This window comes from Xiphophorus maculatus, chromosome 15 (genome assembly GCF_002775205.1).
Source record: "Xiphophorus maculatus strain JP 163 A chromosome 15, X_maculatus-5.0-male, whole genome shotgun sequence".
Classification (NCBI taxonomy): Eukaryota; Metazoa; Chordata; class Actinopteri; order Cyprinodontiformes; family Poeciliidae; genus Xiphophorus; species Xiphophorus maculatus.
Window position 1 is genome coordinate 13701466 of NC_036457.1, and position 14918 is coordinate 13716383.

The following is a 14918-nucleotide window of genomic DNA, read 5'->3' on the forward strand; positions in this document are numbered from 1 at the left end:
GGAAGTTCCATCATGGGCAGGGTGGCATTTCCTGGGTTTGTAGAGTAAATTACAGCCTAGACACCATATCTCTGCAGATATGCACCCACAGTGCTTCTGCTCTTCTTATCTAAGATGAAAAAACATATTTTTTCTAGCACATAGCTGGCACATCAAAATTATCAGCCTAAGATCAGTGTGTGCGACACTGCAATCCCAAAGGAACGCTTGGACGCTATATTTGCTCGGCAAACGTATCATTCTCTGTATACTGGTAATATATTCAGCCTTAGATCACAGTTCTGTTGTCCCCATGAAGCTAGAGCTCAAAGAGAGCTATAGCTGTGGACATTGTAGCATTGGAAAAGAAAGAGATTAGTGACAAAAATGCAACTTAATTGCAGTTGATACTGTCATTGCAATCATGTGTTTTCTTAAACAAATTAGAGGTAACGTTTTATCCAGTGCTGCTAACAGGTCACCAAAACCATCAACAATATTTTTATTTGCAAGTATTAATAAGGAAATATATTGTATGTAATGTCTCTTATATTTAATTGCCATAGCATAAAAACATTTTCATTATATTTCTTTGGCGAAACCTTTGAAGGACCTTGACCACAATCATTTGCCTCAATATTCAATATCGGCTACTGATGTCTGCCCATTGAATGTATGTTACAATTCATAGAACACATGAATAATAATCTGGCATAATTATGTCTTAAAGCAGAATAAAAGAAAGATTAGTGTCTCCTGAATTTAATGTTTAAGATGAGAAGCCCATAATGTTTTACCAGTTTATCCATTCTGTTGGTAAAACATGTGAAATTCTGAACTTTCCATAAAAGAACGAACACTGGTTAAAAACTGGTTTCAATATGAAGCACTTAATCAGATTAAGTCACAACCTTGAATTTTTTATTTTATTTTTTTTTTTGCAAATGCTGCACACAGTTTCAGATGAAATTTACTCATTTTGTTTGCAATCTGCGATCACCATGGCAGCAGCGTTTGGCATCAGGAAAGCCCATCTGTTGAGCAGCAAGGGATGAAAGGTTTGAGAAGCCAGCTCAGATTGAGCAGTTCTTTTTTTAGCTGTCCCATATTACTGCTTCATTTATGTTTCAGTTGATTTAATGGTTCAATTATAATTAATACTCCTTAATGAGTTGTATCTGTTGCATCACCAATATTTGTTTTTCTGCTGTTTGACAAAGTAGCAGCTCTGCTAGAAGTTTTTCTGCTTTGTAAAGACTTTTCCCCACAAGTCTTACAATGTCTTAAAGGATTATTCACACCCTTTTTAAAAAATGTGTACATTTTGTGATGTTATGGCCACAGCTTTCAGTGTACTTTGAACACAAAGTATGCATTTTCAAGGGTATGACTGTAACACTGTACCTGTCCTTGTCTGCTTGTCTCCCAATCAGGTGAAATCTGTCCTCCGGCATGAACATTTATTTTGTAATATATTGTTTTATTCTCACAGAAAACAATAGTGAAATATTTTAAATGTGAACTGGTGTTAGAATTTACATTTGCATTAATACATACTCAAGGCAGGATGTTTCAGTGAGAGCAGAGTGAGTGGGGTGAAGAGTAGCTGCGTGGACACTTTTATAAATTAATAATCTTCAGTTGAAAGTTTGCTGAGGTTCCATTTGGAATACAAATTATGAATGCATTATTGAATGGCAAATTGAATTCCTTGTGTGCGATGAAGTCAGTATAATCATTTCAGCTTTTTGAAGGTTTATCATTGGCTTTTGGTTGCTTGTAGTAAATAACCTGTCCTTGTATAGCGCTTTGTCAAGTCCAGAAGACCCCAAAGCACTTCACAGTACATCCAGTCACACGCACTGATGGTGGTAAGCTACAGGATTGTAGCCACAGCTGCTCTGGGGCAGTCTGACAGAGGCACCACTGGGCCCTCTGACCACCACCAGCAGCCGAAATGAGTGAAGTGTTTTGCCCAAGGACACAATGACCTTAGTTGAAATCTGTGTGACTTTTTATCTAACACAAAAGCAACAATTAGAATATTGTTGCTGCCAAAACCACATTCATGAGAGTAGCATCATGAGAAATGATGTAGTATAGAACTAATCTACTTAGATTAGTGCGACAAGTTCTCAGCCCCTTTAAGAATTGCCTTTTTGCTCCTATATTTTCTTTCAGGTGGTTCCAGCGTTTGGGTCATCACTCCAGAGGAGAGAGGGAAGCATGATAAACAGTTTGACACCCTCGCACCGATCCTTGGCTACATCTCGGGTAGGCTGCTCTAACAAAAAGGTTCAACACGTTGATCAGATAAAACAGTATGTCCACTGTCAGCTAAAGTGACCCTGCTTATCTCTTCATGATTCTGCTGGGATCTTTTTGCATTCCTGGTATTCCTTCATAAGTTTATTAGATACAGATAAAATCTCAACTCTTACGTAGAAGCTGTGCCTCCCTGCAGAACATCCTCAGTAATGCTTTAAAAAGCACAATAAAGAATCTGATGTGGTTACTCAGCCTCTGAGCTCCCAGGATGCTAGACTGATGTAATCTGATGCTATCAGTGAGAAGTTGGCTCAACGTTTCTCCCAGGAGACCGTCTGATACGGACACCAAAAGACAGAAACGAAAGCTGTTTAGAGTAAAAAACCAGGGGCCCCACGCTGTTTTGCAAAGTCTGGAATTTCCCTCATTCTTTTTCTAAGGAACAGAAGTACAGACAATTTTAATGAATGCAATAGTTTTACACTGATTCATTTTCAGTTTACTGGTGTCACCACATCCGATGCTAATTTTAGTATTCTAATGATTTGTGCTGTGCGTTTTTACTTGCTGAAACAAAATAAAGTTATAGAAATCCACCAATGAGCTTTAAAGGATCTACAATTAGTCCAGCAACCTTCATTTCATATAGATTTTTTAAATAGAGTTAATCAAGTTAATCCAGATGCTTCAAAGGCAGTGGGCTTTATATCAGCCATTCATCCATAAATCCATCCATAAATCCATTGCAAGTTCATTGAGGAGTAAGAGGCAGGGTGCATCCTTTGAGATCGCCACTCCATCATAGGAGTCTATAAAGATATGTAATAATTAAAAGTTTGATCAGTGTTGTTTTATTATGTATGGAAGCTACAGACTACAAGGCTCAGCTACTTGCAAAGCAGCTTTAAAGTTACTCACAGTCAAATGTAGTGAATTTTGTTAAAACTGTAGAAACGTTTTTGTGAAAATTTAAGACTGGAATTAGGCAATCCAGCAGCTCCGGGATAAAGAAGCCTCCTTAGTATTAGGTCATAACGTTGTGGTTTAAACCATTTTTACATCTCATAAAAGATCTGTATCAGATTCCCATCTCTCAGCCCCCCTGTCATTGTTTGTCCGCAGGGGAGCAAGCGAGGAAATTCTTTCTCCAGTCCGGCCTGCCGGCTTCTGTCTTGGCGGAGATCTGGTAACTAAAAATTCTGTAAATCGTCATCAGAATAAATTTTTTAGGCTGTAGCAACTGGGTCAGTGGGTCCAAGGCTTTGTGTTTTGCCGGCGTCAGTTTAGTTCATCGAGTTGTTTTTGACTTCCTGTTGAGAGCTCATTTCCTTCACTGCCTGCCACTCCTAGTAAACTGTGTATATGTGTGTTGGGCGGGGGTGCAGGGCGAGTATTGAGTGTACTCTGTAATCAGAAGTGTGTGTGTGTGTATGTGCTTGTTGTTTTTGTGTAAAGAAAAATGTTGCTGGAATTCAATTCCACCAGCGCTTTGTTCCTTGTGTGACTTGCCTTTTCTATTGTCTCTCCGAAGGGGGAAACAAACCCCAGGAATAAACAGCTCACTGGACTCTATGCACCAGTTTTACCAGTTTCTCTCCTATAGGAACCTGGCCGACATGGACAGTGATGGGAAGATGGACAGATTGGAGTTTTCCATCGCTATGAAGCTTATTAAACTTACGCTTCAGGGCAGGAACTTACCCTCATCCTTGCCAGTTACCATGAAGCAACCCCCGACTTTAAACAGCAGCTCAAACATGTCTTCTTCAGCACGGTTTGGTAATATTCTTGAATCATGCACTGTATCTGAGTTTCACCTTGATTACCTGTAAAAAAAAAAAAAAAAAAAAAACATACAACATGAAAGTGACTCACTTTAACACCATGATGTCCGCATGTTTACCTGTGTGCTTCCTTTCTATAGGAATGGGATCCATGCCAAACCTGTCAGTCGGTCTTTCATCCATGCCAACTATTTCCACCATGCCCGTTCTAACACCCATGCTAGCTAATCGTCCTTTACCCTCTGTGCAACCCCTGGTGCCAGTGCCAATGACCCTGCCCTTGATCACCTCATTCGGGAGCTCTGGGCTCCCCAATGGCACTGTGAGCCTCCTCACCTCGCCACTTGTTCCCAGCAATGCAGGTCGGTTCTACACTAGAACCATTCAGATCTTACTCTTGGACAAATCAAAGTTATGCTGACAAGTGGATTGGTAATGACTCAGATGGGTTGTACATCCAACATATTGGGATGTGTCATCTATTTATTCAGTTACTCTTACTAGATTTAGTATATGTAATAGCTATTTGTGAACAGCTCTGGAGACGTGGGCCACTTACCAGTATTAGGGCATATCGCGGTTTTGAAATGTTACAACTTTAAAAATGCTAAAACTGATGCCTCTTTCCTACTTGTTGCTGTGCACTGCCGGTCAACTGATTGGAATAAGGCAATAGCAATTTTTCCCTCAGTTACAAAATGACAGTTTAGAACGAAAATTAAAGTCGGATGTTTTCCTTTTCAATACATAGTGTTTTTACTTTGATCAAAGTGTCAAAATAAAAGTAACCTTGACTTGAAATATAACACAATTTCAGCAACAGTAGCAATAATTGTTACTTTTCTGTTCTTAGTCAAAACAATTAGACAGTGTAGTAATTTTTGTTTTGTTTTTCAAGCAATGGCTTATGGTAGATACCCTAGCCAGGGCTAAAGCTAGCTGAATGGTAGTCTTAAATGTACAAACGACTACAGAAAACAATGTATTTTTTCATTGGCAACAAGGCTAACACCAACGTTGTTGAGGGTTAAATGAAGCTTAATCTCCACTTTTTTTTATTCTTGTACAACATAGCTTTAGCAGCCTAGCACAGATTTCTGCTACATGACTTAGACAAGCTGCAGACTTAGTTTTCCAAACTAAGTCTACCATGAACCACAGATTCACATATCTTGGAAATCACATTAGTCCGGTGGCTGATGCGATGTAAGGCTAAAGCAAGGTCACATCGGAACTTTATTGGAAGTATGATTACATAAAATTAATTCCCGCTCATCATTTGGGGATGTTTCCTTTTAACTCAGCATAAAACAGTTTGCGGGTAACATGTTGGTAAGCTGGTGAAGTCCTTTAGAAACCATATGTTTCATAATATGTTTGCAATAAACCTAAAACAGAAAAACACAAACACTGTTAGATATTTGACTATATACTTTAAGCCATTTTTTATTGTGATCATTTGCAATGAATAAAGGATACACCAACATTGTTGCACTTGTTCAGATCATGCTGCCCTACATCTTGGTTTAAGAACAAGCCTTTTCTAAAGAGCTTAAAAACAGTTTAGAAAAAACTGTATTTATTGTTTTTTGCATCTCATGTGTCTCCTTTTGTTTCTCTCTCATATCTTTTACAAGTTTCCCAATTATATAACCAGTTTGACTGGGAATTCGCTACATTAGATCATTTAGGCCACTGCCTCATTAAAGTAGTCCTGAAACCAACCATGAAAATGTATTTATTTTGAGCTACATGCCAATCTCCTTTCTGTTTGAGCTCAATGTACTCAGTCTATAAAATACAAAAAGATAAGACTAGATGTGCTCAAAGTCAAGGACAACTGTAATTAAGAAAGTTTCCAGACTATTTTATACTATTTTATGGAACTTTTATTCTCTCTATCTGACTTTAAATATCATTATTGAAACATTATCTTGATATTTGATTTCTTTTTTTCTCAAACTAAAAATAAACTGCCCTATATACAGGTACTCCAATGTCAGGCTTTTCGTCCCCTATGGCTTTTTCCCCATCTCCGGGTGTGTCAAAAGCCAACTCTCTTTTGGACCTTGGATCCAGCAGGTATGCCTATTTTATTATTATTATTATTATTATTATTACAATACCACTAATTTCTATGATTGTGTGCAATGGTAAAACTGAAACATAAATATAGACTGAAATGTACCATATCTATGAAAGATTTTGTGGTCCCATCTGTGTAATTTACAAGCACCAAATTTACATTTTCTCATCTTGGGCATTCATTTCAGGCATTCGAAGATAAATTGGAATTGTTCTTCACGCAGCTGGATTGATTATAGAAAACTTTAATGAATTTCAAAATGATCTGGGTGTGCACATTCAAATTTATGTAGGATTTTGAAAATGACAAGAAATAAAAGTTTGAAATGTATCACCCTATGTGTAATAAGTTTATATAAATTATGAGTAACACTTTCTGAAATGAGATTTTCAACAAATTATTTGAAAGATACTTGTATTTACTACTTATTGTTTTAATCTCAAATTATTATCTCAACAATGTTTCTGCTGAAGAATATTTGACTTCAATCTTACATGTTTAAGGCATGATAAAATACTGCAACATTACTTGTCAACTTCTGGCTTTCTGTGACACATCAAATCTCTTCCTGGAATAGGTGTAGTGAGAAGAAAAGAAAGACGATGCTAGAATGTATAAAGGTTTTGTGTTAACCCAGATTCTTTGTGGCTATCTTGTAACCAAGTGACTCCTCCTGGCATTTTTGCGTGGGTTTGAAGAAAGGATAGAAATGGGATCTTCACTAATTTCACAGCTTCAAATAACATGATGTCTCTATAACCTCAAGTGTAGGCGGCAGGCTGTACGTAAGGTGCAAGTGTGCAGGGAAAAAATACAAGCTAATCCATATTTACCTCTTTCTGTACTACAAATCAAGTTTTCATAACACTGTATAATATGAAAACACATTTGTGGATATCCTGGATCTACTTTTTACTGTTTTCTCAAAGAATGCATTGGTTACCAAAGAAATTTTAGACTCAGTAATCTTCTCTGCTCCCCTCCCTGATTTGACCAGTGACAACATAGTTAGCCGTTTGTCACTGCTGAATGTTTTGTGAAGTCAGACATGTGTTGTGAATTTGCTCTATATCAGTAAACTGAATTGAATTTAGTTTGTGCCTTACTTTAGTAATGTTTTAAACCATCATTCATGTAAAATCCCTCTCTGGCTTAGTAAGAGCAAATAAAAAGCAGCAGGGAGCCTGTCATTTAAAAGTTTGGGTTTGGATTAGAGCAGAAAAATGCTGACTTCCAATTTATTTTGTCTTTAGTTAAGAACTTGCAATATTATAAAATTTTGTTTTGTTTTTGTTTTCTTTTCTTTTTTCCATAGTTCAAACTCTTCCTCCACCACATCACTGGCCAGCAACTCTCCAAAAATGGGTTCAGGGGACTGGGCCGTTCCACAGGCCTCGAGACTCAAGTACCGTCAGCAGTTCAATACACTCGACAAACTCATGAGCGGCTACTTGTCAGGTCGGTCCAACTAAATGAACTCAAAGGTCTTGGTATCAATTGGCTGCTCATAAGTGGTCTAGACTGTTATACAGATACATATTTTATCCAAATTCACATTTTATGTATTGAGTGTGTTTTCTTTATTTTTACTTTGCAGGACCTCAGGTTAGAAATGCGCTGATGGCATCAAACTTGACCCAAACTCAACTGGCTACTATCTGGTACGTATGATGTCTGCTTTGTAATTCCTGCCTGGCGTTGTTTCATCTTTAAAGTTCAGTTTCTATTTTCTGGTATCATTGTTTTCACTATTTAGTGAAATTTATTTCTCTCTGTTTTAAAACAAACATGCTGGTTAAAGCAGCATTAAAGAAATTGTCTTAAGTTTCTTTCCTTCCTTCAGAAGTTGGGTTGGACAATTTGGATCAGATTTTTCTGCAAAACCGGATGCTGGTTTAAACATTTGTATTTGTCAAACAAACAAAAAATGGGCAACTGCAAATATACCAAGAAAAACTATTTTTAAAAAAAATATGCCTATTACGGCACAATGTAAGCATTACTTTATATACAAATGCTTTAGAAATGAAATGCACCCATAATAAAGTTGGCTAACCAATGTGTAAAACAATCTTTTATTATAGTAGGACGATCTAAGTAATGTTCATTTTTAAAAAATCACACATTGAAATAAATAATTTTAACTGTCCATGTCAAAAAATGAATATAAGTAACATTTTTTAATTGTTCTTTTTTTAATCTGATCAGAATTTTCTGAAACTTTTATCAATCTGTGACTTCCTGTTTGATGGGGTATAAATATGAGGGCTTCTTTAATAGGCAAAAAAATACAAACATACCATTTAAGCAAGGCAGATTTTTATTATTAAGTTCACCTTTACACCACACCAGAGAGGAGAACATCAAAAGTCTATAAGCAGTTAAACGTCCAAACCTGCTATCAGATTCTCTGTACACGCCCAGCCTGTTTGTTTTTGAGAAATATGTAAGAAAAAAAAACGTATCTTAGTGCATCATATCTCAAACATAAACTTGTGAAGTTTGCCAACCTCTGATTGCATTTATAACAGGGGTCTCAAACTCCAGGCCTCGAGGGCCGCAGTCCTGCAGTTTTTAGATGTGCCACAGGTACAAAACACTGGAATGAAATGACTTAATTACCTCCTCCTTGTGTAGATCAGTTTTCCAGAGCCTTAATGACCTAAGCAGAGGCACATCTAAAAGTTGCAGGACTGCGACCCTCGAGGACTGGAGTTTGAGACCCCTGATTTATAACTTGAACTTTGTGCTTTGGTCAGATTTGACTGTATTTGAGATTTTTGGCAACAAACACCACAGGTGTTTAAAAAACACCTTTAGAGAATGTTTGCCTTCTGTTAAGTGCAGTGGGGGTCTATGATGCTGCGGGACCGTCTCTCTTTCAAATTATTGATTATATGTTACATGCAGAAGTTAAGAAAATACTTTACAATTATGTGTCATTTGTGCACAGGAGCCTGGCAGATGTTGATAAGGACGGTCAGCTGCGGGCTGAGGAGTTCATACTGGCTATGCACCTGGTGGACATGGCGAAGACTGGACATCCACTTCCCCTCACTCTGCCTCAGGACCTGATACCCCCCTCCCTCAGGTAGAACAGAGGGTTTGGTTTGAATATGCAAAGACAAGCAGCTTAATACAGCAAACAAGGCTCCTCTTTTCATTTCAGAGGAGGAATTAAGTCCAACGAGCTTCTCAATGGAACAGGACCCTACATAAGTCCAAGTTTAATAGACACAACAGAGATCGAACCTCCTCAGAAGAACAAGAGCAGTGGTGCGGCCAACTTCACGGTTCATGATTTTATTTTATTTTTTTAAGGTATCTTCTCTGGTCTCGTTACGTCTCTGGTTCTCGTCCCTTCAGTGTCCTATGAGGACAAGCTCAAGGAGAACTTTGCACGCGGTAGTGCTGAGCTGGAGAAAAGGCGGCTGGCTCTGGTGGAGGAGCAGAGGAAGGAGAGGGAGCGCCGGGAGCGGGAGGAGAAGGAGGCCCAAGATCGGCGGGAGAGGGAGGCCAGGGAGCTGGAGAACAGGAGGAGGCTGGAGGAGGAGAGGTGGATGGAGCGGCAGAGAGAGATGGAAAGGCAAAGGGAGGAGGAGAGGCTGAGGGAGCTGGAGAGGAAGGAGGCGAGTGGGAGCCGTTTTCAGATGGACAAGCGTCGAGATGTCTCCTTTTCGCTAACCGCCTGTTATTGTACATTCAGGCGGCGAAGCAGGAGATGGAGCGCCAGAGGAGGGAAGAGTGGGAGCGAGCGAAGTTAGAGGAGCTGGGAAGGAGAAAAGAGACAGAGCAAGAGGAAATCATTCGACTTAGGGCGAGAAAGAAGAGCCTCGAGTTAGAGCTGGAGGCAGTGGTGAGGCTGCGCTAACGTTGATGTATAAACCCCTCCTGGTCAAATCTGGTCAGTTTGACACCTAGTTTATTGTTTATCAGGGCAACAAGCACAAGCAGATCTCAGACCGTCTCCGTGACGCTCAGAGCAAGAGGCGGATCCAGAAGGCCGAGGTGGACCTCATCAATCAGAAGAGAGACGCCCGCATTGCTGAGATCAACACTCTTCAGCTTGAGTTTGAGGTCCGAACCTTTCTCTGGCCTCTTCCAGCTCTACTCTTCTGTCAGTAATGGTTGTAAATAATACTATTATTTTTAGGAATGGCAGAGGAAGCTGTCACAGCTAGTTCCAGAGCAACAGCAACTGTCTGAGAAGCTGCGAAACATCAGTCTCAAGAAACTGCCCTGTGAGTCAGACGGCCGCAACATCCAGACACGACACGGGTGGCTGAATTGTCTCTGACCTCTGACCTGTGTTACGTAGCGGCCACTTTGACATCTCTCATGGGGAGCGCCGCAGAGTCGAGTGGGAACTGCCGCCATCTCAAAGATCAGCTGGACATCCTGGAAAAGGAAACAACAGACAAACTGACCCAGATGGAGCAGTACAACAAGGAGCTCAAGGTCAGTGGTCAGCAGCTCACAGAGCTGAAGACTCTTCACTCAGGTTCAATGAGTTAACTCAGATGTTAGCATATTTCTCAAAGAAATCCAAAATAGATGCTACCTTTAATTTGCATCTCTTGTTGAGATTATTGCAAATCGGGTGTTGCAGTGTTGAACTTTCAAGTTGGAGCCAGAAATATTAAGGGATTTTCTTCAGGTTTTAATTGGAGATTTTTTTAGATAAATTCCTGAATAGAGGGTTTTGTATATTTTATCCAGCCCATTTTTAGGCTTACATGCAAAACATTATGTTGATGGAAATTGTCTGCAAATCACTCAGAAAACTCCATCCCTGCTATTATCGTGGGCAGTTTTGTGAGGAAAAACAATGCCTCTTTAAGGAATTGATGTCCTGAAGAAACAGGTTTTTCAGAGCAGTATTTGTGTTTGCCCATGACTGCATTGCAGTTGCCAAGAAAAGACAGCAAGATTCTATTATTTTATTTCATAATTACCTCAATAAATATCACAAAATACTATGATAAAAGTCAATATTGCCCATCCTTACTCTGCTGGGGTTTTTTTCTTACATCATTGTCATGCGCTGCTGGATTCATTAAGATTAGCTGCACAGATTTGTGGCCCTGCGCAACCTTCCTGCTCATTGCCAGGTTTAAATGGTTTACCTCTTTTGTTTAATTGCAAATTGTGTCCTTTCTTTCCCATATTTCCCACCACATTGACTGTGAAACGGTAGATTAAAAAATGCCTCTCGAGCTAAATGAAAAATAAAACAGCTGGATAAGATTTTGCAGCACAGAAAACCATGTCTTGTAATTATTTTTAAGAACCTACTGACTCAGAAACATATATTAGCTGCTAAACCATCCGTGGTTCAGTACAGGCGTAAAGTAGGGCCCTGTCACGGGCAAATGTTTATGTAATTCTCAGACTTGCAGCAGCATCAAAAATTGTCATCCTTCCTCCGTTCGGTTTAACGTAACGATTTCTTGACTGCTGTTGGAGCTTTTAACTCTTTGTCTTCTTCTTCTTTCTCTTTCTTGCTGCCAAACCTGGATCTTTTTGTACTTCATGTTTTTTTTAATGCATCCAATGTTCCATCTTTCTACTTCCTCAATCTTTTCTCATATCCTCCTTGAAATGATGTTTTTCCATCTTTTATTGGATTCACCCCATTTACTGTCCTTCGCTTTCACCGCCTCCGTCCACTTTTCTCCTCTATTTTCTTTTTTATCGTTCCGACTTGTGTTTTACTGCATAGCTTGGGGATATGGATGACTGCCTCCTGCGAGGCCTCCTCTCCCTGCTGGCCTGCCTCAGCCAGCTCTTCCTCCTCATCAAGGTCATCCCTCATCCTTTCTTTGCCTCCCACTCTATTATCTTTTTCGGCAACCCCTCTGAGCTGTCTTTTTTTTTTTTTTTTTCTCGGACATCTTCACCTCCTGTGTTCTCTCTAGCCACAATCTTTACTCTTTTCCCATTTTCATCCAACAATAACGTGTTTTTTTTTCTTTGTAAACAGGATGTTCCCTCAGGGTAAAACCCACGTACACACGCACAATGTTAAATTTGCTCCTTTTCTGTTCTAGAACGCATACACATCCACACACAGCACATCCAAAATGTCTGCATGTCACTTTAAGTTTCCAAGTAAACACCAGTTTATGATGACTTGTAAATACAGAATATTAGTGGGATTTTACGTTGTTCTGAGAGAAATCCTCATGTTGTTGCCTGAACCAGGAGCTGCGGGAGAAGCAGACGAAGCAGCAGGCCGTCCTGGATGACCTGCACAGAGTCAAAGAGGAGAAGCTGAGGGAGCTGCAGAGGCGCATGGAGGAGGAGAGGGAGCGGAGGAGGAGAGAGGAAGCAGAAGCAGCAAGGTGAATCCAGTGATCTCTTAAATCAATCCCCGTCTGCATCTCTCCTGTGAAACTGCGCGTTTGTCACCTCGGCCGGGTTACGAAAACACGCTTTCATTCTTGCAGACTGGCGAAGCTGGAGGAGGAGAAACGCGAGCAGGAGCGGAGAGAACAGGAGAGGAGGGAGAGAGAGGAAGAGGAGGCCCGACAGAGGAGGCTCCAGGAGGAGCAGAGGGCCAGGCAGAGGGAGGAGGAGGAGAGAGAGGCGCAGGCTCGCCTCCGAACGGCTCAGGAGAAGGCGCAGGAGGAGGAGAGGAGACGGAGGGACGAGGAGGAGAGGAAGAAGAGGGAGCTAGAAGAGGAGATGAAACAGAAGGAAATGGAGGAGGAAAAGAGGAAGAAACAAGAACAGGAGAGGGGAGCAGCCCAGCTGACCTCATACAGAGCCCTGTACTCCTTTCTCGGCCGCAACGCAGATGAGCTGAGTATAGATGCAGACTGTCTCATAGAGGTGAGAGACACACACTCTGCTAAATAAACGCTTCCCTCTGCCAGCAAGTGTCCCGAGCAGCAGCTCAAGCCAAAACATAATCGACCCTCTGAGAGGTTTTTCTCTCTTTTTGCATCTTATTTTCTCCAAACATAACATTGCTAATTCACCCCAAGAATCCACTACATCTTCCTGAAAGATTTTTTTGGTAGTGAATGACCAAAAAAAAAAAGTATTTACTTTTCACCCAGTAACTCGTTTCACGCTGCTTCTATTTTCAACTATTTTTTTTGTTATGCTGTCAAATACAGACATGCTGCTTTAAAAACGTAAATAAATTTTTGGACTCCGATTTTGGAGAACGGTTTGTCATTCTATCATTCTATCACAGTAATTTATTATTTCTAAGACTTTTGCAAGTAATTGTATTTCTGTATTTATGTAAAGATGAATATATATTTAATTTAAAATTTTCTTTTATATGCTATTGACCTATTTCTGTTCCGACATGTAGATTATCACTGTAACATGTTTGTGTGGCGGGTGTGCGAAACGCTAAAACATACGGTGTTCATCACCTGACCATCAGCCTTTTGGCTTTGAATTACTGAGATCAAAGTGTGTTTCTCGTGATGCAGGTGGACGAACACACTGTCGGTGAACCCGGCTGGCTGTGTGGGAACTACCGAGGAAAAAGGGGCTGGTTCCCCCAGAGTTATGCAGAGAAATGTCCCACGCCTCCCACCTCCGAGATGGCCCTTCCCTCGTCAAGTCTTCCTCCTTTAAATGCAAGGTAGCGAGAAGCAGCAAAATCCAATTGATGCTGTTGGTCAAACTTTTACTTCCTAAGTAGAAATGTGTGGAAGTCCCATTAGGCCTCAGTGATATCAGAAGGATCTCTCCTTCCTGTTTTATCTAGAAACGCTGCCGTGGACGCCACAGAGGATAGCAGCGTTCCTTTGTTTCCAGCAGCTTCACAGGTGAGGCAAGCTTGACTAAGTTGTGTCGTAATCCCAGACACATTGTTTTATTAACGCTGCTGTTGCACTGCTTCTTGAAGTGCAACACCAGCGTGAGTATATATATATGTGAGTGTGTATGAAAATGTATTTCACATTTTAACTGAAGCTTTGTAAATACTGCAATCTGAAAATTACACACAAATTCCTATTTTTTTTGTTTTCAATATTTAAATGAAAGTCTAAGGCTCTATGCACAAAATCTAGGGTGGTCCAAGTGTTAAAGAATTACCCGAATTTGTCAAAAAATAGTCCTGCTCCCCTGCAATGTCAGACACTCTAAGCATTCAGCATGGCCAAGTGAGTTAATCTTCATCAGTGTAGACTGAGCTTCTGCTTAGTTTAGCATGGGATTAAGTAAAATTGTTTTTGGGTCATTGCTGTACATTTAAGTATACATACATTAGTAGTGATGTATGTATATATGGCAGTATGTTTTAACCCCAATTTTAAGGAGTTAAAATAACATTTCCTGTTATTTTAACAACTACTTCACTTGGCTAGCATGTTAGTAGAGATGACAGGTCTTTATGCAAACAAATGTGAAAAAATTCAAAATAAATACTTATGCAGGGTGCCATGAATATGTTTTTTGGCTACATTAGTCCTGTTTCTAAAGGGTTTAGCTGTCACTAATCATGGTGACACTAATCTTGGCTCCTGTATTTTGCCTTTCTAGTCCACGGTTCTTCTCGCCGCTCGAGCCGTCTCTTCATGGTCGCCTGCTTCAGAAACTCATCTCAATCTCTCGCCGGACGTGAGCGGAGCTCTGCTGAGCTTCTCGCAGGGCGACCTCATAAGCGTGCTGCAGCAGAGGGACGACTGGTGGTTGGGACAGCTCAACGGGACGCGGGGATGGTTCCCTAAAAGCTACGTCACTCCGGAGCCAGGCGGCAACACAGAGTACGAAGACGCACATCAGAACACAGACTTAAGTCTAGCTTTGAAATTTAATCGATTGCTGGACTC

General features: G+C 40.3%; 1 protein-coding gene across 3 annotated transcripts in view; it reads left to right on the plus strand.

Annotated features, from left to right (window-relative positions):
- The window catches only part of LOC102223116 (intersectin-2-like), a 34741-nt gene that overhangs the window by 8209 nt on the left and 11614 nt on the right, over positions 1-14918 (plus strand). For 2 of the 3 annotated variants that reach the window (XM_023347626.1, XM_023347627.1), the window contains exons 3-21: positions 2161-2253; positions 3370-3433; positions 3851-4026; positions 4172-4393; positions 6020-6113; positions 7433-7575; positions 7715-7778; positions 9071-9208; positions 9287-9393; positions 9484-9746; positions 9824-9973; positions 10054-10194; positions 10271-10358; positions 10436-10575; positions 12322-12461; positions 12567-12951; positions 13569-13723; positions 13850-13910; positions 14629-14852. In XM_023347626.1, the coding sequence (XP_023203394.1) occupies positions 2161-2253; positions 3370-3433; positions 3851-4026; positions 4172-4393; positions 6020-6113; positions 7433-7575; positions 7715-7778; positions 9071-9208; positions 9287-9393; positions 9484-9746; positions 9824-9973; positions 10054-10194; positions 10271-10358; positions 10436-10575; positions 12322-12461; positions 12567-12951; positions 13569-13723; positions 13850-13910; positions 14629-14852 (2848 nt within the window). Of the gene's footprint in view, positions 1-2160; positions 2254-3369; positions 3434-3850; positions 4027-4171; positions 4394-6019; positions 6114-7432; positions 7576-7714; positions 7779-9070; positions 9209-9286; positions 9394-9483; positions 9747-9823; positions 9974-10053; positions 10195-10270; positions 10359-10435; positions 10576-11839; positions 11921-12321; positions 12462-12566; positions 12952-13568; positions 13724-13849; positions 13911-14628; positions 14853-14918 lie in introns of all 3 variants that reach the window. The other variant, XM_023347625.1, reaches the window with a different exon arrangement.